The following is a 27,825-nucleotide window of genomic DNA, read 5'->3' on the forward strand; positions in this document are numbered from 1 at the left end:
CTCGTTATCTCCAGAAACTTGGCAGGCCCGTGGGTAGACGTGGCCAGGACATGTATCTATGTAAATAAAAGGAAAAAAAAAAGGAAGGCCTCTGACGGACTCTTTGCTGGGAGTATTGGGGGAAGGGAAACAGAACACAGTCAGTATGAGCATAAATGGACTATGGGGGATGGTAGAGGACAGGAAAGTCTGGAGGAATTTTGTCCATGGGGTCGCGATGGGTCAGACACGACTTTGTGACTAACAACAACGATGGCTTATCACTATTATGAACATTTCTAGACTGTAATAAGCATTCCTTATATGTTCTAAATAGTGAATAAACATTCTAATGTTTTCCAGTTGGTATTCCCAATAATTCTGGATTTATCTGAAATTGGAAAATAGTTCTTAAGTATTCTTATGTAGAAGTGTAAACCCTCTTAATTAACCCTTGATTTCCCAAAGGCCACCAAATCCTATAGCATCAGGTATTGATCTGGAGAGAGGATAAATCTCCTATACTCTTTCCCCTTGTTATTGCCAAAATATTGGTACTAGTAAATATAGTTTAAAAGACAGGATTGGATAGTGAAGAGATTGGGGTAAGAAAAATGGAAGGCATATAGGCTTCCTATCTATATGGTTGCTGATTCTACCTGATGGTACAAGTCATGACCAAAGGGATGTGATTGCTGACAGATAATTTGCTACCATTTTGGAAAACAGCTAAGTTAGAGATGAAAGTAGAAGAGAAAGAGAGACTGCAACTTCTTCAACATCCCCTGTTCATGACTTTGAATGCTCCTGCTGTTTCTGCTGTTCTCTCTTTGCTCATTTAGTTATTCAATTTGTTCTTACCTAGGCTGGCCACTTATAGATGGTATTCTAATGCAACCACTTAGCACTAATATGAAAAGGAGAGTTTTATTCTCCTTTTTCCGACTGTGGTCCATTCAGAAGTTTAATGGAAATGATGTGCATTAGGATTCACATCATTTCCTGGACCTTTTAATTGTAGCTGCATGGAATAACTATCCATTTTGAATTGTTTCTTCTTTCATTGACCTTATAGGGCAAATCTTATCCCTTCAAGGGGCCTTTCCCTCCAATGTGGAATCCCATTACTTATTTGGACTATAACAATCTATGGAGGACATTGGATGAAATGGGGAAAGAGGTAAGATTTGGACATGTTGCAACTTGAGATATGGATGTAATTGTTTAGTCAAAAAGCTGGCTGGGGAATTCTGGAAGCTGAAGTCTATACATCTTAAAGTTACTGAGGAGTTAATTTTTAATGTGAACATCAACAGAACTAGGTAAAGCAGCTGGTTCTCCAGAATGCGAGTCTGTTTCCATTTAGCTGTTCTACTTCCAAGATGCCTCTGTCCCTCCATGGGGGAAAGGGGTTGATTTTTCTATTACTTATGAGAGTATGAATGAAACAGGCCCAATTTCTTGAGCAGCCCAATTTCAAGACTATTATTTATAGTACTAAGTCATGCTTCATTAGATAAACAACAGATATTTATTTAGTTTATTAGTTAAATTTAATTAATTAGATTTAAAATATTTATGATTTATGTGAGAATTTCCTTGCTTTATCCCCACAACAGCAACTCTATGAAGTAGGCTGCATGGTCAAAAAGTGATCTTTGGTCAGCAAACATTTGGTGATTTAAGTAAAACCCTTCAAAATATTCATTCATGCAATTCATCTACTATACCAGCTCAGAGCAAAATACCTTCCTCTATTAAAACCCTATAACATAAGTGACAGAATTGTTATAAAAGCTGACCAATTTAAAACAAATCAAGAAAGTCTTTAATTTTGAAGAGCAATCATTCCATTGTTGTTGTCTGGGGAAAAAGCATTAGAATCTAATAAAAAGATTGGTTGATTTTTAAACTATTGCACGATCATCTCTTTGTTATGTTTTTTCTTTACACGTATGTCCTTTCCTTTCCTAGATTCCTAATGAAGCTCCATGGAAAGCACCACATGCAGAGGAATGGGACAAAATTACCATGGAACAGTTGCTAGATAAAGTGTGCTGGACGAAGTGAGAAGTAATTTTATATTGTATACCATGTCTATACAATAGAAGATAATAGCATCTAAAACAAGTATTCCATTTCGAAAGATAGAATGATTCTTAGGTAGAAAGAATGCCATCCCCCATAGAAAATGGGTTTATTTTACAATTAAATGGACTGATGACATAATTTGCACATTAAAGTTTAGGTGTTAAAGTTTAGGTGTTTAGATCTGTAAAATACGAAGAGTTTTATACATACATACATACATACATACATACATACATACATACATACATACATACATACCAGGTGTGAAATGCTCCGGGTTCACACCGGCTCTCCCGATTAGGTAGCGATGGCAGCTGCTGGTTTGGAGGACCGGTAGCAAAAATCCCTGGCCCCGCCCCCCTGCCTCTGCTGAGCCGCACCATCAACAAAGGCTTTATTTTTTTACTTTTAAAAGTTTTTCTTCAGCCGAAAACATGACTTTAAAAGTAAAAAAAAACCTCTGATGATTGCGGGGCTGAGCAAAAATCATCAGAACACTTTAAAAGTTTTTTTTAAAAAAACCTCTTTAGCTGAAGGGGAAAAAAAGGGAAAGGGGGGGGCTTTAAAAGGCTCCTCTGGCCATCCCAGCTGAGTTCTTCATCACTAGAACCTTAAAAAACATGTTTTGTACATGTTAAAACAATTATTTTAAGAGGTTTTGGGCTGCTATGAGGGAACGTCAGCTGAGATCGTCAGAGGAGCTGACTTTAAAATCTTTTTCCCTCTGGCAGTCCCAGAGGAGTTTCCTGATCCTAGCAGGCTTTTAAAATCACTTTTTAACAGCCCCCACTTACAAGAGCCCCCACCCATGCACACCCAATTCCCCCTCCTCACTTACCTATAATTACTGCTCTTTCGGGCTGGCAACACCATGCTTTACTTCAGCTACTGAAGAAGAAAAAAAAGCTTGCTTTGACTTCCTGCTTTGCTTGCTGAGGAACTCTGGGATTTGAAGTCCAAAATAAAATAAAATAATAAAATAAAATAAAATAAAATAATAATAAAATTAAATTAAATAATAAAATAAAATAAAATAAGATAAAATAAAATAAAATAAGTAGTTTCTTTGGGAATCATCATCAATCATCATCATCTTGTTAAACTCTGGAAAAGCTCTTGACAAGAGTCTCCAACAGCAAGGAGGTATTTCATATAGCAATGCTAAAATAAAAAGGTCTGCATTAGTAGCAAATTATAGTTGCTTATTTAAAAGTAAGTACTGTGGACTCTGTAAAACTTGTCTCAAATTGGCATGTGAAGACTTACATTGTTATAAACTTCTGCTAGTGTTATTGTGTCTGCACCCCCTGAGCCAGGTCCCCTGCCAGAAAGTGACTTGGAAAGTGAGGGGGAAGGGCCATCAGGACTTACCTCGGGAGCACCGGCTTCCCTGGCTCAGCTCCAGGAGCCAGAGGCAGGCCAGGTGGAGGAGATAACGAGGCCTCAGTCCCCTGACTCTTCCCCCCCAGGCCACGCCTCCAGACCCAGCTGATGGCAATCAAGCCTGGCTGGACCCTAGGTTTCGTAGGCAGGAGAGGTGGGAACAATAGAAGCAGGGATGGGGCAGGCCTAGGAAGTGCTAAGTCATGGAGCCACACCCCACAGGATATAAAAGCTGCGAGGGCTGCTATGCCTCTTCGTAGCAGGCAAATCAACTGCTTGACTAGAGCTGAAGTACTGTTTTTTGACTCATCAGCATCAAGGGAGATTGGCAGACGCTCGCTTGGCAGACATTAGCATCAAGGGAGATTGGCAGACGCTCGCTAGCTTGCTGCCAGAGCTGATAGTGCTGGCTAATTAAGCCATCGCTCGGATGGAGGCGAGGGAGACAGAACAGCTGTCAGGGATTTCAACCATTCATGTTTGAGTATTTTTCCCACTTAAACAATGGACCTGAGTGAAACCTTCAGGCTGTCAATATCTAACACCCCTCCCCTCTTAGTTGGAACAATCCACTCTGCATACATAGTCACGCAAGTAGGCAGGGTGATTACAGGTCCTTCCAGACTTGCGCAGCTCAGTGGGTGTGGTGGTAGCAGTCTGAGAGGTTGTGCCTGCTGTTGCCTCCTGGTCCACCCATGGAAACTCCTGGAACTTTTTGGGTGGGGCCTCAGTTTCGGCTGGAACCAGTTTGCGGTAGGAACGTTGCTGGATTCTTGGTTCTTGAGATCTGTACTCCGGCTTCATCGGGCTTGAGTCTGCTAAGGAGGGAGTATATTTTAGCTCAGTGTTGTTGGGTTTCTGTGTTAGGGCAGAGGTGGCTGCATAGTTGGTCTATGTACCGCCTCCATTGGTGCCCATCGTCCAATCTAACAATGTATGACCTGGGGCCTGTTATTCTTTCTATTCTCCCAGGTAGCCATAGGGTTCCTTCGGCAAAGTTTTTTTGTGAACACCAGGTCCCTGATGCTAAAGGACCTGGTGTGGCAGGTTGGTTCTTTTACTGTATCTGGGGCATAGTTGGGGTGAAGCCGGTCTAAGACTGACCGAAGCCTGCAACCCATTAGTAGTTCAGCCAGACTTCTCCCCGTTGCTATGCTGGGCATTATCGGTTGGTACTGGAGGAATTTGTCTACTCAGGCTTGCCAAACCCCAGGTCCCAATCAGCCCAAAGCCATTCTTTCAGTCTGGCCATTACTGGCCAGATGGAATGGTGCCGTGAGTGTATGGTGTATTCCCAGCTCTGCCAGGAACCGCTCAAACTGGGTGGCCGTAAACTGTGGGCCATTGTCTGACACAAGGACATTGGGTATGCTGTGCATTGCAAACAACCTCCTTAATACCCTTATTGCTGCGTCTGCAGTGGTTGTGCCAGTTGGAGTATGCATCCACAACCACTAGGAATGTTTGTCCATGGAAGGGGCCTGCAAAATCGATGTGGACCCTTGACTATGGGGCTCGGGGGCATTCTGACTCCTGTACCGGTGCTTGTCGTGACTCCTGGCATGGCTTACAAGTAGCCACCCACTCTTGTATTTCCTGGTCCATGTTGGACCACCATACATAGCTTTTTGCTCGGGCTTCCATCCAGACAATCCCTGGATGGCCCTTGCATAATGCCCTCAGGATAAGTGTCTGTAAGTTTGGGGTTATGATTACCTGATCCCCCCACAATAAACAACCCCCTTGAGCAGACATTTTGTGCTGCTTAGCAATAAACAGTTTAAACTCTGCCTCAACCAGGCCTTTAGGCCATCCCCTCCACACCCAGTTCAAAATAGTCTTGAACATGGAATTTTTAGCCGACTGCTTTGCCACTTTGGCTAAAGTTATGAGTTCGGAATCGAGGCAGTCAATGAGAAGAACGGGGGTGCCCGGGGTTGGATCATCTAGCATTTTGGGAAGTGGACACCTGCTGAGTGCATCAGCATGACCCAAAGTCTTTCTGGGTCTGTGGAGGAGCCTGTAGCTATAGGCCATTAGGAATATTGCCCATCTCGTGAAACGAAGGGACAAGGCAACCGGCGTGGTGATCTCCCACCAAATGCCCCAACAGTGGCTTGTGATCCGTCACCAATTCAAAATCCCACCCAAGCAAGTGCTCATGGAACTTCATGACCCCAGCCAGCGTTTCTCTGTCCAGCTGTCGTGTCCCACTCTTCCGCTGACGGCCGGGTCAGGGAAATCCGAATCAGGCGTGCCTCTGCAGCTCTGCCAAAGTCCTAGCAAATTTCTCAAGGCAGGCAGGAGACCAGAAAGTGACTTCAGCAAGATAAGATAGACTTTGCCTGACTCAGAGAATGCCAGAAAGCAGATCCTTTATATAGGCCATGGGGTGTGGCTCCATGACTCAGCACTTATCCAGGCCTGCCCCTCCCTTCCTTCTGCTGCCGTCGCCTATCAATTCTCCTGAAGCGAGGGTCACTCCAGTCTGCAGCTGTTGGTAATTGACCTTCCTCAGGCTCACATGCTGTGGGGGAGGGGGAGGGGTCTAGTTGCTCCGTTTGCCTGGGCATGGAGCCAGGGCTGGGGGCTGGAGGCACTTCTTCTTCTTCGGCCTGTCTGGGCATGGAGCCAGGGCTGGGGGCTGGAGGCACTTCTTCTTCTTCGGCCTGTCTGGGCATGGAGCCAGGGCTGGGGCCAGGAGGCATGCTAGGACATTCCTCAGCGTTCGGAAGCAGATAAGACAGGCCCGGCTGCGGGGAAAGCGGACAAGGCACAACACCAGCTGGCTATAATTGCACTCTGCACTGGACAGAGTCCTGGAATAGTAGGCTACTGGGTCCTCATTTCCATTTGGGAGTCAGTGGATGAGGACTGCCCCCATGCCAAAGGGCGAGGTGTCGCAAACCAATACAAGGGGCAGGGTGTCATTGTATTGAATCAGGAAACTGTCAGCTGAGAACAGTTGCTTTACTGCCTTAAAAGTGGCAGCTTCCTCCAGACCCAAGGGTTCTTTCTAGTCAGCAGTTTATGGGGGGGGGTGTGTTTCTGCAACCATTGCTTTTTTTTTTGAAGAAAACACTAAAAAAGTTTAGCAAGCCCAGAAATGCTTGCAGTTTGGTCTGTTTTTTGGGGGTGGGAGCTCCTGGATGGCTCGTATTTTACTTTTGGTGGGGTGGATACCCTCCCTGTTGATCCTTTACCCCAGGAATTCAACCTCATGGATTCCAACTGGGCATTTGCTGCTCTTTACCTGGAGCCCGGCAGCGTGAAATTTAACCAGCAGTTCCCGTAGCCTGGAACATAGCTGCTGCTTGCTACTAGCTGTTATTAGCACATCATCGAAGTATGGCACTACCCCAGGGATTTTCTGCCTTTCCATTATACTCTGGAAAAGTCCTGGGGCAACGCTAACTCCAAACTGTAAATGGTGACATTTGAACATCCCTTTATGTGTTACAATGGTTTGCATCTCAGCAGTAGTGCCATCTACAGGCAGTTGCTGATATGCCTGTGTGAGGTTGAGTTTTGAAAGTATTTTTCTTGGCTCCAGTAGTGTAATAAATGTTGGACGATTGGCACTGGGTAGGTGTTCTGTTGAAGTGCTTTGTTTAATGTGCACTTATAGTCCACACAGATGCGCACTGACCAGTCCCCCTTAATGGGTGTCATGATGGGGATCTCCCACTTAATGTGATCGACCAGTTTGAGAATACCTTGCTGAATTACCTTCTCTAATTTTAAGTTTATTTTGGGTTTTAAAGCAAATGGAACCCTCCGGGGCTTCATGCATATAGGCGCAATGTTAGGATCCAAGCTAAAGGAGATAGGGGTGCCCACATACTTGCCAAGCTCTGGGCTGAAAACGTTCTGGAATTCTCAGATCAGGTTGTCTGCACAAGTGCTAGTGATTGCATTGATGCCAGTTGCCCCCAATCCGAGGGAGTCAAACCAGTCTAAGTCGAGCAGGTTCAGAAGGTCTCTGCCGACTACTGTTAATGACAGTTCCCCATGGAACTTGTTTTATTTCACACTGAGTGTTCCTCAGCTTAGTACTGGGATGCAATTCCCTTGGTAGTCACTGAGCTTTAGCTGTTGGAGCAGTGATAGTCAACCTGGTCCCTACCGCCCACTAGTGGGCATTCCAGCTTTCATGGTGGGTGGTAGGGGTTTTGTCTGATACTGAAGCACTTTCCTTTTTTTTTAATTTAACTGACTTTTTAAAAAAAATTCATAGCATTATTTAAAAACATTTTCAACCGGTTTTCATAAAATTCCCCGTGAAAATTTAAATTTCTGAAAATATATTATTTGTATCGGCCGCGTATAAGTTTAGTTCACATTACCTAAGTGAAACTAAATGGTGCTATAGTGTGACCTCAAACAAAAGAGGCTCGTCCCAGAATAGCTTGCGCATCTTCCCCAACACCACCCAGCTATAACAGACAAGCAGAGCTGGTAGCCGGTGCCCCCCCCAACCCAAACCACGATGCGTGAGAGGCATGTGCAGATGACGATACACGGCACATTACTGTGGAACTGGTGGGTGGTTAGAAAATTTTACTACTAACAGAGATACAAAAGTGGGCGGTAGGTATAAAAAGGTTGACTACCCCTGTGTTGGAGTATCAGCTGCCTCTTCTGAAGTCTAGGAACCGTTTTCTTTAGGGCTTGCCAGGAGATGATGGTCACTGATGACCCAGTGTCGATCTCCATTTCAGAAGGGGACCCCTCGAGCTGCACTGTCATATGTAGTTTCTTTTGGCAGGGAGTGTTCACTTGGCCAATTCTTGTCTGGTTGGTTTCTGGTGCCCCAGCGTTGTTTTTTGTATGCTGTGGTTTCCATGCTTCCCACTTGTGTGGCTTTGGGGCTTCAGTCAGGGTGGTCTCTGTGGTGGTTCTGCGATTGGTAGGCAGATTTGCCCAGCATACTCTTGCCAAGTGCCCCTCTTGTTCACATCTTCGGCAGATGGCGTCTTGATAATGGCAGGATGCTCTTGGGTGCTAGCCCCTGCAGCTGACACATGGTTGCCATTTGCTTTCTTGCTCTGTGGGTCTCTTTTTCTCTGTGTGATAGACCTCATCCTCGATACCCTCAGACCAGGGGTGAAATGCTACCGGATTGGACCGGATTGGGCGAGTAGGTAGTGGAGTTTGGTTCTGGTTTGCCGATCCAGTAGCAATCGCTGGCTGGCCACGCCCCTGAACCAGTCAACAGCCCGCAGTCCAGCCGTCACAACACCGGAACACCGGGAAGGCAGCTCGCCACCTGCTTGCCCTCGGGTCAGGGGCCGGGGCCCATTTCCTGAGGCTCCGGAGCCGCTGCCTTCCCCAACCGGGTCAGGGAATGGTGCATTCCCCGACTCTGGCCTTTGCCCGGAGCCGCTGCCCGTTCTTCCTTCGCCCACTTGCTGCCCGCTCGCTGCCTGTTCCCCCTTCGCCTTTGATCAGGGCCCAGGGATACCTCATTCCCCTGAGACCCCAGAACCACCCCCTGCTTGCCGCTTGCCTCAACCGGGTCAGGGAATGCACCATTCCCCGACACCAGCCTTGTCCCTGAGCCGCCTCCCGCTCTTCCTTCACCATGCAGCATATACTTACTTTCTTCCAGCGGCTGGCTGCCAGGAAAGACAAGAGTCCAAAAGTTAGAGTCCCTCTCCTTGAATCTGCCGCCACCATTGCTGCGTTTTCCATGCACCGACTGTGCAAGCGCACACCCGTTTATTTCATTTATTTATCAGCGGCAGGTTGGCTGTGTGCTTGTGCGGTAACTTTTGGATGCTTGCCTTTCCCGGCAGCCGGCCACTAGAAGAAAGTAAGTATATGCCGCGTGGCAAAGGAAGAGCGGGAGGCGGCTCCGGGACAAGGCTGGTATCGGGGAATGATGCATTCCCCGACCCGGTTGAGGAAGCGGCGAGCAGGGGGCGATTCCAAGGCCTTAGGGAATGGGGCGTCCCTGGGCCCCGGCCCCTGACCAAAGGCAAAGGGTGAGCAGGCGGTGAGCGGGCAGTGAGTGGGTGGCAGCTCCGGAGAAATGCCAGAGTTGGGGAATGGTACATTCCCTGACCCCGTTGAGGCAGGTGGCGGCTCCGGGGCCTAGGTGAAGGGAGAACAGGTGGCGAGGGAAAGGGAAAAGAATTTTTTTTCCCTACTGGGTTCTGTGGGCGTGGCTTGGTGGGGAGGTTGTGACTGAGTGGGCATGGCTGTGAGTGACATTGAGTTGGCCATGCCCACTCAGTCACAGGACACACCCACCCACCAAACCACACCCACAGAGTAGGTATCAAAAAAAAATTAGATTTCAACCCTGCCTCAGACACTTCATCCTGGTAGTGGCCCTTATGCACGGTGGCAGTGGTGAGCTTCTGGAGGGATTCAGCTGCTCTGTTTGATGACTCAGTGGCCCTTGCTTCATCTAAAGCAGCCTGCAAAGTCAGGTTTGTTTTGGCTAGAAGCCTTCATTGCAGCCGGAGGTCTTGTACCCTGAAGATGAATTGATCTATAAGGATATCATTTAAGTCTCTAAACTCACAGTGAGCAGTGGCTTTTAGAAGTGTTGCATTATATTGGTTGAAGGACTCACCATCCTTCTGCATTCAGTGCCGGAATTCATGGTGTCTCACGATCCTGGATGGGGCCGGAGTGTAGTGAGTCTTCAGCATCTTGTGAAGCACTTGCCATGGCATGGATTGCACCAGAGGTGGTTCAGACAGGGATTCTGCTGTGTCAAACGCGTTGTGGCTGAGGAATGGCTGAGGAATGGCTGAGGAAGAGAGCCCTTTTCCAGTTGTCCGATAACATGAGGAGTTTATTTCTTTCCATGAAGCATTCGAATCGGGTCATATACATATCCCAGTATTCTTTCATAGGATCGAAGGGCGTAGGTGGGTGGAACGCAGACATGCTTGCAGCTTTTCGCTCATTCAAATTTGGCGTGCAAAATGGCTGCTGTTCCTACTTATCCACCTGGCTGGATGTCTTGTTGTCAGCTCTTTTCTTTGCCTTAGTTCTCCTTCACAATCCCATCCTCATCGCCATTGTTAAGTTGGGTGAGTGAAAAGACTAGAGACAAGCGTCAGACAACAGCTCTTTATTCTGCAACTATCTATAATCCAGCAGCTTGCCTCTCTGACAGCTTACCCTTTTATAGGGAGCCATCAGGGATTTCAACCAATCATGTTTGAGTATTCTTCCCATTTAAACAACGGACCTGAGTAAAACCTTCAGGCTGTCAATATCTAACAGCAACCATGGTTGCAGCTACTATAAAAGGCACCTGGTTGTAAAATTGTTTCATAGCAGAAATAAGTTTTTAAATGCAAAGGACAAATGGTAGCTTGGTGATTTCTTCAACTATTTTGCTTTTTAATTTTGGAAAATGGCCATGCAAATGTACCCAGGGTGTTTTAAAAATCTTTGGGAGAGAGTGGATATTGGCAATATATTTAATATTCTTTATGTATGAAATGGGAGAGGGAAGGATGAATTTGCTGCTTTAGAGTCTGCAGTAATTTGGGATAGCAGAGTTATTTTATTTTATTTTTGCATTTTTATTTTGGTTTCAAATTGTTTTGATGTTTTCTGCCTGATTTCTTGGCTTCAAATTGCTGTGCATGGGATTGAAGAGCAAATATAGTTTGATGTGCAAGTGTTTTTTGTGAAAGCAATCACATAGGCATTTTTAATTACTTAATTACTGAAAGAAAAGTAACATACACATATCAAAATGCCAACAAGGCAATTTTTTTTGTGACAATCCATTGCTTTCAACTTGTACTGTCTGTAAGCTAAGCATGACTATCTATGCCAGCCAGATAAATGTTACATTGGTTTCTTTATGATCAAATAGCAAGGATAATAAGTACTTCTTATAACTGCATGCATTATTTATTTGTTGGCATGATAAAGCACCTAGAAAGGGGATAAACGATATATGAATTATATGACTGTCGAAACCTAAATCTCCAGTATTGCCTAAAATTATGAGTCATTCCACCCTCTCTTCCAGTGTTTGACATCTAGAAATATTACTCTCATATCAGAAGCATGAATTTAAAACATATCCAAATGTTAGGTCTCACCAGAGTCTAGCTCCATCTTTAAGCGCTGAATGTTTTATTGCTAAAAATGAGTAAGAAATGTTATCTAAAAAATTAAAAAAGAAAAAATGTTCATATTTTCCCTTTTGCTTACAATTATTTTTTTACACTCAAAGCTCTCTGGTTACAGAGGTTTATAGGATTTCAAACTATAATCATACTTTATTTATTTAATGAATAAATTATTTATTTACTTGCTTGAAAGCAGATGGGTTGCCAAATGTAATATTCAAAGGAATATTGTGGGATGAATTTTAAAATAACCATCACAGTGAAAAAAATCCTCAGCAACTAAAATCTGCAATTATTTATTTATGGTAATTCATGCCATATTCCATAAGGAATTTTGCTATTTATCAAAAAAGATAAACATTAAGAATATAAATATATAAAACAATAAAATTATCTGAAAAATTAAGCTTCACAGAATAGGATGGTTATCCTAGTAATTCCTTTAACACTCTCCATAAAAGTGATGTTTTAACCAGTTAACAGAATGTGAACTGATGGGTGCCAATCTAACTTAGTTGTTGCACAAAGTAAAAACAACCAGCAAGAACCAGAATTATCTGCCCCAGCTCCCCTTCACTCACAGAAGTGGGAAATCATTAGCTGCATGACTGAGAATTTCCATAGCTGTAGCTGGGTTTTCAGCTCCGCATCCTCCACCCCCATCCTAGCTTGATTTTTATGCCTGAATCTTGCCCCACCTTGTACAACCAGATGGTGGGTAGGCTTAACTAGGACTTATTTTTTGGGTATGGTTTATTTAAGGTGCAGGTGTGGAAATCGGGCTATGTCCTGTTTTCAAGGTAGGTTGTATTTTCAAGGAAACACAGTAGTTTATATTTATTTATATAGATTCTCCCCCTTGTGAAGCATGCCCACACTCTATAAACTTCTACATCTATTAACAACCAACTTTATTTTATTTATTTATTTATTTATTTTGTCACAATAGTATATGTAAGCGTAAGCATGAAATAACTATATGATATATAAACATATATATAAGCATAAGTATAAAAAAGAAAAACTATACGAATTGGATACAATCAAAGGGAACATTAGGACAGGAACGGTAGGCACATTGGTGCTCTTATGCACGCCCCTTACAGACCTCTTAGGAATGAGGTGAGGTCAATAGTAGATAGTTTTTGGTTAAAGTTTTGGGGATTTTGGGAAGAGACCACAGAGTCAGGTAGTGAATTCCAGGCATTAATAACTCTATTACTGAAGTCATATTTTCTGCAGTCAAGATTGGAGCAGTTCGCATTAAGCTTAAATCTATTGTGTGCTCGTGTAATGTTGCGATTGAAGCTGAAGTAGTCTTCAACAGGAAGGATATTGTAACAGATTATTCTACGAGTTAAACTCAGGTCATATCGAAGGCGGCGGAGTTCCAAATTTTCTAAACCCAGTATTTCTAGTCTGGTGGCATAAGGTATTTTGTTGTATTCAGAGGAGTGGAGAACTCTTCTTGTAAAATATTTTTGGATATTAATGTCCTAATGCTCAATTGTATTAATGTCCAAAATGAGATATGGGTTCCAGACAGGCGAGCTGTATTCAAGAATTGGTTTAGCGAATGTTTTATATGCTCTGGTTAGTAGTGTAGTGTTTCTGGAGAAGAAGCTACGCAAGATTAGGTTTACAACTCTTAAAGCCTTTTTTGCGATGTAGTTGCAGTGGGCTTTGGCACTTAGATCATTTGATATGAAAACTCCAAGGTCTTTAACGGGGTGGGGGTTATCTACAAAGTAATGTCCATCGAGTTTGTATTTAGTGTTCTGATTCTTTTTTCCAATGTGTAAGACAGAGCATTTGCTGGTTGAGAGTTGGAGTTGCCAAATTTATGACCATTCCGACACAAAGTCAAGATCTTTTTGGAGGGTAACTGTATTGTTGGTAGTGTTAAATAGTTCAACATCATCAGCGAACAGAACACAATTACTTATAATATGGTCACAGAGGTCATTAATGTATAATATGAAGAGTGTTGGTCCCAGAACGCTACCTTGGGGGACGCCGCTATTGACAGGAGCAGGATTTGATAGAGCACTGCCTATTTTGACAACTTGTTATCTGTTTGACAGGAACGTTGTTATCCAGTTATGGAGGGGTCCAGAGATGCCGTAGGATTTTAGTTTTAGGAGAAGTTTATCATGTACCACTGAGTCAAAAGCTTTACAGAAGTCTATGTAAATTGCATCTATAGCTTTGCCTTGATCAAGATTTGTAGTCCATATGTTCTTGCATTGAAGAGGTTGTAAGTTACAGGATAAGTTTTTTCTGAAACCAAATTGTTTATTGGAGAGTAGGTTGTTTGTTTCCAGGTGGAGGGTAATGGATTGGTTGATGATTGATTCCATTACTTTGCAGGTGATGCAGCATAAAGAAATTGGTCTGTAATTTTCAACTAGGCTGGGGTCTCCTTTTTTGAAGACAGGGATGACCGTGGCTTGTGACCCAAAGTTTGGGAAGGGAGCTTGTCCTGAAAGATTTTTCAAAGATTATACTTAGGGGTTCTGCTATATTAGTGGAAAGTTTTTTTAAGAAGTATGCACATAGACCATCAGGTCCAATGGATAGAGATGGTTTCAGTTTGCGAAGGGCCTTTTCAACATTATCATCTGTGAAATCTATTTGTGTTAGGTCGTTGTACTTATTGTTGGTACGAATGGGGAATGTTGGGTATGAGCCATTACTGTTAACAAAGACTGAGCCAAAGAATGTGTTAAAGAGGTTTACTTTAACTGTTTCATCATTATATTCTTTACCATTAGGTCCTTTTAGGGGTGGGATAGATCTCGAGTCTTTAAGTTTGTTGTTCACAAAATTATAAAAAGCCCGATTGGATTTTGTGCGCAGAAGGTCTTCTTCTTGTTTGATGTGGTATTTGGTGCATTCAATCTTTATTTGGTTGCATATATTTTTGTACCAGTTTCTGAAGTTGGCTACATAGCCAGTTTTGTTTTTTCGCCAGAGGGATTTTTTTTTTTTGGATTGGAGCTTTTTTATTGATATGGGTAATTTGTTTTTTTCTGATTTTGTTGGTGGTTTGTGGCATGCATAGTTTAATGACTCTATTGACTTCGAGTAAGAACACTCTATAGTGTTCTTCAACAGTGTTACATTTTGAGAATAGATTTTGCCAGTCAATAGATGAGAGGTTGGTGTTTATAAGGTCATAGTTGGGTTTTTTGAAATTGAAGTTTGGAATACTATTGTTATGGAGATTATTGTAAGGGCGTATATTGAGACAAAAGTCTATCATGCTGTGGTCACTATTGGAAAAGGGTTCTTTTATTTGTAGTCCATAAATTGAGTTTGCATTGTTGCAGAAGATGAGGTCAAGGCAGTTGTTGAGTCTTGTATTGTTAATTACTAGTTGATCAAGACCTAGATTTGTAACAGCATTGTACAGGGTAGTATGATGGGCTCAGCTGTACATTCGTTTGTTATCCAGTTAATAAGAGGTAGGTTGAGGTCACCCAGGAAGATGAGAGGATAAGGGCAAGAGGTAGCCCATGTTAGTAGTGTGGTTAACAAGTTCGCATGTGCGATGTCGTAGTCAGGGGCTCTGTAGCATAGCTTAGCTTGACATCTATCTACTATATTTAAAAAGGACATCTATCTACTATATGTAAAAAGGAAACAATTAACAGGTAAATCAACAGCAAAGTTAAACCTCAAAGCCTTCTGTTAAAAATCTATTATTGTATTCAGCTCATAAAACAGTAGCTTCAGTAGCTTCTTTACTGCTACAAATCACAAGAATCATTATCTCTGATCCATCCAGGATCAAATATCTTCATTTGGTTTTTAATAATAAAACTTTTCCTTAAGATTTTATTGGAAGCTTTGCCAACATTATCTCATCTTCCAGTACCCTATACCCCTGCTGTAAATATCTCCACCACATCCATTGTTGAAGCAGCCTCAATGTGAGCCAAAATATAATTGTCAATTGTTGTCTGGTTAAATATAATAAATCTGTTTTCCAAAATCGATCCATCCTCCCAGAAAAGTCCAATCCAAATTGTTCATCATTTGGGTAAGTCTATCTTCTTAAGAAAGTCCAATTCATCATTAATCAAATCTGCCAATTCTAATCCTGCAAAATGCAAATCTCCTTCAAATTTCTGCAATAGGCCTCCTGTTTTCCAGTGAAATTGGTCCTTTTTCTGATATGCCAGCATGGACTTAAATTGCAGTCCATCCAATTGTAGTTCTGGCTTGGCTGTGATTGTTTGCCTCTGGGTATTATCTTTAGGTTGGTTTGAAACTGATAGCCAAATCTGGCCCTAGGTTCTGCCTCGGTTTACCTTCCCAATAAGCAATCGAGTCGGAAGATCATTTAAAAACAGTTTATTAGGGTACCTGATAAAATGGGATCTTTCTATGAAAAAGGAGAGAGAACCTTGAGCCCCATATTTCACTTCTTTTTATAGTTAACACAACAAAGAAAATGCAAGAGGAAAGTTGATTGGACAGGATAAAAGTAAGTTCCCCTTTGCATAGAAGTGTTCATTAAAATGAGGTCTGACATCAAAAGGGGCATAAATTGTAAGGAAAAAGGTTTGGAATTCACAAAAGCGATAAACCAGACCCCAATTTGTACTAACAAACTTTTTTTTAATCTGGAGCTAGTCTCCAGACTGTGAATCTGAACATCTTTTTAAAAGAGAGAAAATAAATGAAATTAAAATGCAAATGTTGGAAGAAATATCCATCTGGTTCAGTTCCAAGCCAGGAAAAAGACACTACAATCATGGAGGCTGATTGGAAAGATGGTTTAATGATAAAGCAGAACCACCAAGCACATGGTTCTCTGGTGCATCTGAACACATAGAGCTCTTCTCTTGGGCTTTGAACTTGAACTTCCTGTTTCTATGTAAGAAATGTATTCTGTTGGCTGTTGTAGGGGTCATAGATAGCTCTGTAGGTTGTCCCAGGCTTGGTTGAAGTTTTCTGGGTGATGCAACCTCCTTAAGAGATTGTGCAGTGTGGTGACCTCTGTTGCTAATGGATGAATCCTATGATGTCCTGGAGGGTCATGTCTTAATCCCATCATCCTGGAGCTGAAGGTCTTCTGTTTTGTAGTTAGGATGGCCCAGTCTCTTTTAATGGGCACAAAATATCTGCTGGGGGGAAGGGAGCTGGGGCTGAGTTTCTGTCTCCCTTAAGATTTTTAATTTCTCTTTTAGGGGGAATGTTTTATCCTGTTTTTTTTAATATTCCTCAAAATATTTCATTCTTCTAGGAGAGGGGTGCGTGCTAAATTTCTACACAAAGTAATTATGTTGTTATCAAGTTACAAAATCCATGTCATGTACCTCTCATAATTTCATCAAGCCTTTTACCAAAGTTTTCAATTTAAACTTTAGATTAAAAAACATTTTTTCTGCAAAGATAGCCCATCAGGTTTTAACCTTAAATTGGTGCATTATTTGCATTTTTAATATAAAGCAGACTTTTTTGTATCTGAACTTACACAAGCAAACAAAACAATTCCTTTCAAAGACAAAAGGGATAAATGAACTGTAGCAAAATGGCTGCAGAGAACATTAAAATGATATTTCTCACAATGAAGATATGAAGGAAAAAAAGAAAATGTCCCATCAAAAATTAAAAAAGAAAAAATCCAGAGCAAAACATTTTAAGAGTTAAATTCTGTAGTGAAATCCAATATAGATTTGGTCAGTTTTACTACTCAGTAAGTTGCCAATAGGGAAACCAAAAGTAGTTCAGAGCTAAACGCAAAAATAATAAAGCAATGAAAGAAAGTTAACATTAAAATCCAGCAAGGTGTTAAACCAGGAATAGTCAACCTTTTTATACCTACCGCCCACTTCTGTATCTCTGTTGGTAGTAAAATTTTCTAACTGCCCACCAGTTCCATAGTAATGTGCCATGTATCGTCGTATGCACATGCCTCTCGCGCATTGTGGATTGGGGTTGCGGGGGGCGCCAGCTATCAGCTCCGCTTGTCTGTTACAGCTGGGTGGTTTGAGGGGAGATGCGCGAGCTATTCTTGGATGAGGCTCTTTGTTTGCGGTCACACTATAGAGCCATTTAGTTTCACCTATGTAAAGTGAACTAAACTTATGCGCAGGCGATACAAATGGTATATTTTCAGAAATTTAAATTGTCACGGGAATTTTATGAAAACCTAATGAAAATGTTTTTAAATAATGCTATGAAATTTTTTTAAAAAGTCAGTTAAATTAAAAAAAAAAAGGAAAGTGCTTCAGTATCGGACGAAACCCCTACCGCCCTCCATGAAAGCTGGAACGCCCACTAGTGGGCGGTAGGGACCAGGTTGACTACCACTGGGTTAGACTAAATCAGCCTTCAACCAGTCAATTAACTTTTAAAAATAAGAAGCAAATTAAAAGAAATAAAACTTTGAAATGTGTAGTATAAAGCCAAGGCGAGCTTAAAAAAACTAAAGTGATGAAAGGAAAAATGGAGACTATATTTTAACTTTTCAAACAAAATAAAAAAATTAAAAGTAAGAAATTAAAGCGAATAATAGACATTGAGAATTCAAGGATTTTCTAGGGACAATCATTCTTTTTTAGTTACCTTGATAGTTTTTAAATTGTTTTCTAGTTTTTTTTATATTCTTAAAGTTTCTATCCATACATTTTGTTTCTCTTTAGTTTTTTAATAAAATTGCTTTATTAAAGCAATGTTTAAATAAAAAAAGCAGTGATAAAAATAAATTAATCTGTTGGTTGAAAGATAAGCAATAGTGATTTCCTTTAACCAAGGATTTAGAGGCACATTGTTTTTGGTCTACTAGTAGGCAAGACAACATGTACGTCATCTGATTTAATATTATTTATTTGTGTTGGTTTTGAATGTAGTGCTGCCAAGAGATTTGGTACTCTGTTTGTGAATGTTGATGTTACCTCTGAGCCACATGAGGTTTCTGCTCTCTGGTTCCTGTGGTATGTCAAACAGTGTGGAGGTACAGCCAGAATATTTTCAACAACCAATGGAGGCCAGGTGGAGTATATTGTTAATTTCTTTGTACTGTTATGCATTGGATTCTCATGGCACTTCTCAATCTGTGCAGCTCCTCCTGCACAAAAGTTCTCTCATGGTGCCCCATGAGTAATTAACTGAGTTTCCATTCTTTTAAAAATTAATTGATTCGTTGGGCCTGGGGAGTAATTGAAAAGATGTGGTATATAGATTAAGCACATATGTTGCATTCAAAAGATCTGTAGTTCCATTCTTGATGGCTCTTCACAGTTGGGGAAAGACAGTTGGGGAAAAGCTTTTGTTTAAAAGCCTTATCCTGGGCTTGCTGAGAATGGCTGTGCAATGGATTTGCATTTGTGTGTGCATGCGCTTTTACTCAGACTTGATTCTTGGTGACTGCCTAGAGAAGCTTTCTTGGCAACATTTTGAGAAGTGAGTTTGCCATTGTCTTTTCTTTTTCAGAAAGTGAGTAGCCTAAGATCACCTGGCTAGTTTTTGCCTAAGATAGAACTAGAACTCAGAGTTTCCTGAGTTTTTAGCCTAGTTCCATTACACCAAACTGGCAGAAAACACAAAATGTGTTTGCTTGAAGGGTTGAGGAAACTGTCCTTTGGAAAGCTTTCTTGTTGTCACTGCATGCATGTGCATAGAGCACCAATTTGCTTTGCTCTACATGATCAAACAGATGAAGAAAGTAGTTTTGTTTTGAAAGAGATGGCTGCCTCAACCCTTTAAGAATGAGCGCTTAATGCCAATAAACTTTCCAAATGATTCATGTTACTACTTTCAATATTATTACATAATTATGTAAGTGTGTGAAGAATGTGAAACCTTCCATTTTATCTTATTTTATTTACATTTTCTTCTGTTCTCTTCCCAGGAGAGAAAGTTCATTGGAGGCTCTGGACAAATTAGTGAAAAAATTATGGAATATCTGGGAAAACGAGTTAAATTAGAGAAGCCTGTAACATATGTTGATCAGACTGGTGGAAACGTGATAGTAGAAACATTGGGCCACGAAAGATATGAGGTAATTTAAATATTTGAATTTTAAGATCTCCGCCCTTGTTTTTGTTCTTATGAGGAAAAGAGGAAATGAAAATGCTACACACATTCTATAAAAGCAAAGCTATTAATTGGGTGCATTCCAATCACAAAAATTTGTTACTGTGAGTAAAAACAGCTTGCATTGTCCCAATACAAGAACTTAAATACTAAACAATATTTATCAAGTGTCTCTCTTTTTAGAAAAGTTGTTTAGAAGTGATCAGTTTGCAGTTCCACTCCCCCCACCTCCGGCTTCCCTCAAGGAAACAGATTATTCTGGGCCCTTTTCTGTCAGTTTCAGACTGAGATATAGTACCAAAATAGTGTTGATCACACTTATTGATGACCTCTGACAGGACTACTTGATCTCTCAGCAGCATTCAGTATTATTGATCATGATATCCTTTTGGACCGGGAGTTAGGGTTAGGGAGATGAGATATTGTGGTGAATCTCCTCCTATCAGAGCCAGTTACAATAGGTGTTGATAACATAGGGGAGAGAGATCTCATCCTAATCTCCTGTTTTGTGGAGTTCCTTGAGGTTTTACCCTCTCTCCATTACTATTTAATATCTACATGAAGCTTTTTTGTGAGACCATCTGTTGCAGGAGTGTCTAACACAAGGCCCGCAGGACAGATCCGGCCCATGATGTGGTTGGATCTGGCCTGTGGGGCTGTTCTGGAAAATTTAAGGGGCCAGCCCACATTGTTTTGGCCTTGTCTACCCAATCCCGGTGGGCGCACATGCGAAGAGGAAACATTAGACCAGCGTGGCTTCGGCCCGGTCTACCCAGTGGAAAGAGGAAACGTGCCTGCAGTTTGGGGATCAAGCTGGCCATGGCCACCCAGTTGGCCATGCCACTGAGTCGTGTTAAGCTGGCCATGCCCACACAATTAGCCACACCCACCCAGTCAACTACACCCATTTGGCCCGCCAAGGTCAACCACAGCCCTGATGCAGCCCTCAATGAAATTGAGTTTGACACCCCTGATCTATTGGCATGAAGTTAGATATCAACAGTATGTTGATGATACCCACTTAGACATCTTCACCCTGGGCTGACCAAGTGCTACCATCAAGACTGTTTCATGGTATGTGGAAGCCATGGGAGTCTGAATAAGGAAGGTCAGGCTTTAGTTTTTAACCAAAGTAAGACTGAGTGAGTTTTAGGGTCTTCCTATTCTGGGGACTTCAATCTTTATTTCTGGGTGAGAATGTGAAATTTGGAGGTTCTCTTGGACTTCAGCTTCTTCTAAAAGAGAAGTGAAAGCCCTGATCAAGAACTTTTCCCAAATCCATCTTGCACACCAATTGCTCCTCTTCTTTGATTAGGAGGCCTTACTCGCAGTCACTTATGTCTTGGTCACTTATTTTATAGACTATTTCAATGTGCTGTACATAGGGTTGCCCTTGAAGACCATCTAGAATCTGTAATTCATCCAGTATGCAGTGGTACTGGTACCTATGGGCACATCATAGTATATCTATGCAACATTATTACTTTACATTATGCAGAAATTCCATTTAAGTTTCTGCAAGCAATTAAGAGTCCTGGTTACTATCTATAAAGGATCAGGGGTTTTTTTGTGTGTGTGTGGACTGCATATTTCTGACTGTCTGCCCATACCATAGGTTCAATAGGGTGGTTGTTTCAGATCCCTTCTATAGAATTATAGAAATAGCATTTAGACTTATATAGCACCCCATAGTGCTTTATAGCATTATCTGGGCAACTTATAGTATAAGCATTATTTGCATATTGCCCCCAACAATCTGGCTCCTCATTTTAGTGACCTCAGAAGGATAAAGGCTGAGTCAACCCTGAGTCCTGTCAGGATCAAATTCCAGGCTGTGAGCAGAGTTAGCCTGCAATACTGCAGTCTAACCATTGTGTCACCATGGCTCTTATCTATCCCAAATCATCCCAACAATTAACACTGATTTGACTTGGGTCAAATATCCATGTTTGTTTATTAATATCATCTTTATCAATTGTGGTCTGGTTAAATTTAAGTCCCTTCTCCAGGTGTACAATCTATCTTCCCAAAAAAGTCCAGATGAAATAGTTTTCCAATTAAGTATGATAGATCCTTTCCTCAATCTTCTTCCATCCTCTTAGGGAAAACCTAAACCTTTATCACTTATCCACTCAGTCAGTTTTCTGCTGTTATAAAGGAATGCAGGTTTAAGCTTCAAGGAAGAATGGACAATCCACTCAGTTCAAGAGCTGTAAGATCCCTATTTCTTTCAGTGTCAACCAAATCTGCTACTTTCAAATCAAATTCCTTTTCTGAATCTGATTTATCTACAGTTATTTGCATCTGGATATTTTTCATATCCATTAAGGACAGATATTTCCATCCTTTAATCAAAGAAATTCAAATATTTCTACACCCATGAATATTTTATTGAAATATTATTCTCTGTTGAAAGCAGATTATTTTTCATCAAACTGAATAGAAAGTGGCAGAAAAATGAAGAATATTACTATGTGCACTAAATAATTTATAAAACATGTTATTTTTTCTTCTGTCTTCCATCAGAATAATAAAATAAATCATAAGAAGAATCTGGCTAGATCAAAATAATTACAGCACAATCACCAACAAAATTGTAACTCATACGTGGGTTACAAATAACAAACTCTCCCAGACAATACTTTATATAGCAATTGTATATAGTGCCTTTCTGCGGGTTTTATGGGTTTCGCCTCTAACTGAGAAAAAAATACTTCCCCTTCTATAACAATTTGGAAGTATTGATTTAAAATCCAGTATTGCTTCATATTTTGAAATATGGAAATATGCTATTAATTGGAATCTGAAGTTTTTGGAAATGTGTTTTAGGAAATCATTAAAACTTAACTGACATAAATTGATCCTGTTGTGAAATGATTAAATGGTAGAAGAAATAATATTTATTTCTTCCATTTTTTATTTTAAATTTCAGTTTCATCCTTGCCCGAAAGTGTAGAAGACTGATTAATCTCACCAAGGAAGAAAGGTATGAACAGTAACCCTTAATGGTTTATCTTTCTAGAAGTAGAAAAAATGGGAATCTCCCCCCCCCCCCGATCTATTTTCATTCATTGGAAAGCCAATGAATGAAGCTATTTTCTAGCTTCTTGGAGATCATGGTAGCAAATTCTGTCTAGACAGCTTCACAGAAAATCAAAGTCGCAAAAACCAGATCTCCACATTAAGGCTTTCTCTCTGGGAGACTTGGTATTTCAAACGTTTTACCCTCAGGGTCTTTACCATTCCTCACCTACTGACATTTCATAATGCTGGGAAAACAACTTTATTCAGGTGGACTTTGAAACTCAATGGTGTTTATGTTGTTTTTTTCCTCCCCCTTTATATGTTTTTTAAAAATACTTTGTGGGGGTATTATTTTAATGTTAGAGTAAAATATTTTACTCTGTTTACTTTTGTGACGGTTATTTTATTCAATGTTGGAGTAAAATGTCTATTATCAACTTCTCTATTTGCACTGAGTAGGCATTGCCTATTACTATATTTGTGCTTTTTTCAGTATTGAGCTACAGACTTGCATAATCCACCTTTAACCATGAATAGATTTCTGCTTTGACAACAGCAAACCTTGGTTTTTGGTTTACACATTCAATGTATCAATACACAAATATATTTGCGGGATCAAAGTTTCCATTTCTCTCTAGCCAAATCAACAGATAGAAGTTGTTTTCGTTTTAATCCAGCTACATCACAAGCACAATCATATTCATACTTCATTCTATTCTCCTCCAGCAGTTTGGCACCTATCTTCTGACCTCAGGCGCTCATGTTCTTGTATCTTGTCTATTTTCTCTTGATTGTAAAAGTCAATTAAGCTTTCTTGACAAATTGAAATGGGCCACCATTTCTTCTCCAATGGATTATATTGAGGTGACCTGTCTCTATGACCAGCCTGTTATGTATTACCCTTAGGGGAATCTCTACTCTTGATAGAATCACTCATAGCATCAAGCTCCTCTATCTCTACATGGTATCTATTCACAGAGTAGCATATTAACATATCTTTCTCAATTCTTGCTTGGCACAGAAAACAAAAAAAGCAACAATCTTCATATTCATTTTTTCTACAGTATCAATATTATTTCTTTATATGTATCTATTTTTGATTGGTAAAGAGAGGTTTACTCTCCGTCTCTGTCTCTGTCTCTGTCTCTGTCTCTGTCTCTCTCTCTCTCTCTCTCTCTCTCTCACACACACACACACACACACGGTACCATGTGATTTCAAAAGATTAGCAATTAAAACCAGGATGTGGATCATTTTGTCGCATCTAGGATAAAATATTTGGTTTGATGCATAGTTAATTATCTGATTGAGGATTTATTGATAATATTAACAGCACTATACAGTCGTTTCTTATGCATAGTTTAGACCTCCCTGTTCTCCCAAGGATCATACAGTATTTGGGAAATCTGTCTAAATAGGGATTACAGTTTTCATGCATGGATACAAAATATTTCTTTTGAGCAAGCAGTTGAAAGCAGTTTGAGAAACCAGTTTGTAGGAAGCACATGACTCTTGCTAAAAGGAAGCCTATGATGTACAAGTCAAATCCATTTTGAACATAGAAACTCCCACTGGTCAGCTGTTGGTAGGGAAAGACATATGCTCATCTTTTATCTTTGAATGGTCATTTGTAAGATTGTTGTCAATGGTCCTAGGTCCCAGGCAAATACAACAATCTGTTTGTAATTTTGATGTCTCTTCCAGTTAACAACTACCATACATGAGATTGCAGACATTGTTTATATATATATATAAACAATATAAACTATATATATATATATTTGTAGGTTTTCACGGGTATAGGTATGTAGGTCTTGGCATATTCGGGTTTTTTCCCATTTAAGGTTGAGAGTATCTTGGCAACGTTTCAACGAGGTCTCACTCATCATCTTCAGGCTGGTGCTTTCAGCTTCGTGCTTCTGTGAGCAAAGCGTGGTCGGAGCTGCCATCTCTCTATAAATACTGATGGGGAGGTGGGGAGTGTTGCTGTGAGCGGGTTGGTTGGCTGTGTGGTTGCATCTTGATTGATAGATGGAGTGGGTGTTTGCAGATTGGTTGAGGTGGGGAGTGTAGCTGTGAGCGGGTTGGTTGGCTGTGTGGTTGCATCTTGATTAGTAGATGGAGTGGGTGTTTGCAGATTGGTCGGCTGCCTTGCATCATCCTGTATGGGTGTGGTCCTATCTTTTGCTCCTGAGCTTTGGTGTTGTGGCCTCTGGAGTTCTGTGATGTGATGTCTTGAGCAGATGGCCATGATGCAGCATCCCAGGCCCTGGCCTAGCTCCGAGTCTTAGGTCCTCTCATGTGTTCCTGGCGTATGTCAGCTTGCTTTGCATGGGGATCGGAGGGGGGCACAGCAGCCAGTGGTGCCAGCATGGTCTTCTGGATGGCGGTTGTGTTTAGTCTGTGGGATGGGTTTGGGTTTGAATCTGGTGAGGATGATCGGTGGTGACGTTGTGTGTTATCCTGGATCCGGTGTCAATTTTCGTGGCTGGGACTCGTTTGTTGACTAAGGCCAGTTTCCAGATGTCTGGTAGGCAGAAGGTGTCATCCCATTTGTTCATGTTGTGGGGGTGTTTCTCTATTTCGATGGCTTCCATAATTCTTCTCTTGTTATAGTGTTCAGTTTTGGAGATTAGTTTGGTTCCTTCAAAATCAATTTCATGTCCTGTGGTTTTAAGGTGCTGGAAAAGGGAGGAGGTTTTTTCTTCTTTTCCGACTGCATTTTTGTGTTCTGTGATGCGTGCATTTATTCTCCTATTAGTTTGTCCAAAGTATGTGGCTGGGCAGACTTTGCATGGTATTTCATAGACTCCTTGGTTTTCTAGATGGCTCTTGTCTTTGGGGTTTCTTAAGATGTTGGCTATTTTTTGGTTTGTGCGGAAGGCTGTCTTGATGTTGTGTTTGTGGAGAATTTTGCTGATTTTATCTGTGGTGCCTTTGATGTACAGGAGGAGGGCAATGCTATTGTCTTGTTCTGTGTCTTGTTCTGTGTCTGGAAAAAACCTCTTACCTTTTCCAGCACCTTAAAACCATAGGACATGAAATTGATTTTGAAGGAACCAGTGGGAATGGAGATTTTGCAGTATCCTTTCTGCCATGCCCACCAAGCCACACCCACCAACCACACCATTCCCACCAAGCCACACCCACTGAAACGGTAGTAAAAAAAATTGGATTTCACCACTGGTTAAAATAAAAACAAAAGCTACTTCAAAGAGGCAAGGTATATCTCATTAATGTTTTTCTCATAGGAAAACACAGATCTGTGAGCTCTATGCAAAGGTGCTGGGAACACAAGAAGCCTTACATGTAAGAACTTAATTTCTGATATATCAAGTTTTTTTAAAGTAGCATTGAAAATTCATGAACCTTAGCAGATATGTTAAGATATGTCTCTACAATTGGAGAAGCCAAGCTGAAGCTAAATTTCAAGATAATGATTGATTTCAGTCACAGACCAGGTTACCAAAAGGACAAATGTGAGGGCAAATTTAATTATTTATTATTGTCAAAATATTTCTAGGGTCTTCTCCAATTGTGTAAATTGGGTAAATGAGGAATCTGATAGGTGTACATTCAAAGACGGTTCAGATATTTTTTTATAGTTCAAAATGTGAGAGATTATTTAATACACTTCAGAATTAAACGTTGTAAATTAATAGCTTACAAAAATATGAAAACAGTAATTCAACAGTTGATAATTTTAATATTCTTGTACCACTCACATACATCAAGAGATCTGGAAATGGGGGAAGAAGGCAAATGAAGAAGTATATAAATCCAATATATATAAAATATAAAATATAAGAAGATTTGCAGATGAAGTTTTAATTGAATAAACATTCAGCTTCCTTCACATTGTTTTGTGAGGAATTTTCATATGAAGAAAAGTAAGTTTCAGTAGAATCTGTTTTTGAAGTCAATTTTCTTTTCTGAAAAAAAAAGATGATTGCATTTTTTAAGATGACATGTGAGAAAAAGTTAAACTATAAGAAGCAGATGGATATTCATAATTAATTTCCTGTATAAGATGGAATTTGTCTTGACAAAACAGCTAGTTTGACTTGTTCATTCAGGTTTCAGCAAGTCAACATTCATCTTATTTTATATCCAAATCTTAATACTGAAAACAAAATAGTTCCATGAATGCCTAGGTGAAAGCTCCACATATTTTGAAAATTTAATATCAATGGCTGCCTGAACTGTCCATTAGAGACCGAGGAAAATGTACCCAACTAGTTTAAGTACATTCTTTTGAGTCAGCCGTCTTGGAATGTTACAGATTTTGATCACATCAATACATAATGTTGAAGTGCATTATGTTTAAAAAAGTACTAAGTATAACAAGATACTATGTTTATGTATCTATTATTACAATTTCTAATTACTGGGAACAAAGATAATTTAACTTTTATACTTGTTTCCTATCATTTTTTAAAGTAGATTTATATGTTTATTATCCTTGGAAATGAAATGACATGGGAAATTAGTGAATTCAAAGTGTTCTATTTATTTTGTAAAGTATCTATTCTTGTCTCCTTTCATTATTTGTTAATGACAATTTTGTAGCCAGTGCACTATGAAGAGAAGAATTGGTGTGAAGAGCAATATTCTGGAGGATGCTATACAGCTTATTTTCCACCTGGGATTATGACTCAGTATGGAAGGTATGGTAATCATAACTAAGAATGTTAAGATTAAGGAATTAATGAAGAATATGAAGTACTTCATGTTCTGTTAATTCAAACCAATTTCTTTAACTTGCCACATAGATATAACTTCTGGGAATCATGTAAAGAATTGCACAATTAATTATTTTTTACCAGAATAACGATGGCATTTTGTAGCTATACACTATATAGACAACAAATGGTCCCTGCAACAAGATAACATTTGTAATTGGAAAATATATTTAGGAATTATTTAAATTTATGTATCTTCCTATAAAATAGTGCATATTAATTTGCAGTTCAAAATCTATATTTTTAATGGGTTTACTATTGTAACTGAATATTAAAACTAATTATATATTAAACTGATAGATTATTTACTGTCTTTAATGCCTTGATCCAGTAAGAGTGATGGATTTCAGTGATTTTACATCTGTTTATTCCTTTGCTATTTTATTTCCCATTAAAACTACTAGATTGGGACTGCATAGATATAATTGCTTTTTATAGCCATGATA

The 27,825-nt window shown here is 40.3% G+C and overlaps 1 protein-coding gene across 1 annotated transcript in view; it reads left to right on the forward strand.

Annotated features, from left to right (window-relative positions):
- LOC131199935 (amine oxidase [flavin-containing] B-like) overlaps positions 1-27,825 on the forward strand; it is a 67,810-nt gene that overhangs the window by 15,686 nt on the left and 24,299 nt on the right. The window contains exons 4-11 of the mRNA XM_058186227.1: positions 1,055-1,159; positions 1,954-2,045; positions 18,428-18,569; positions 19,429-19,578; positions 20,929-20,990; positions 22,546-22,599; positions 25,889-25,946; positions 27,207-27,304. Coding sequence (XP_058042210.1) covers positions 1,055-1,159; positions 1,954-2,045; positions 18,428-18,569; positions 19,429-19,578; positions 20,929-20,990; positions 22,546-22,599; positions 25,889-25,946; positions 27,207-27,304 — 761 coding nt within the window. The remainder of the gene's footprint in view (positions 1-1,054; positions 1,160-1,953; positions 2,046-18,427; positions 18,570-19,428; positions 19,579-20,928; positions 20,991-22,545; positions 22,600-25,888; positions 25,947-27,206; positions 27,305-27,825) is intronic.

This window comes from Ahaetulla prasina, chromosome 5 (genome assembly GCF_028640845.1).
Source record: "Ahaetulla prasina isolate Xishuangbanna chromosome 5, ASM2864084v1, whole genome shotgun sequence".
In the NCBI taxonomy this organism is placed as follows: Eukaryota; Metazoa; Chordata; class Lepidosauria; order Squamata; family Colubridae; genus Ahaetulla; species Ahaetulla prasina.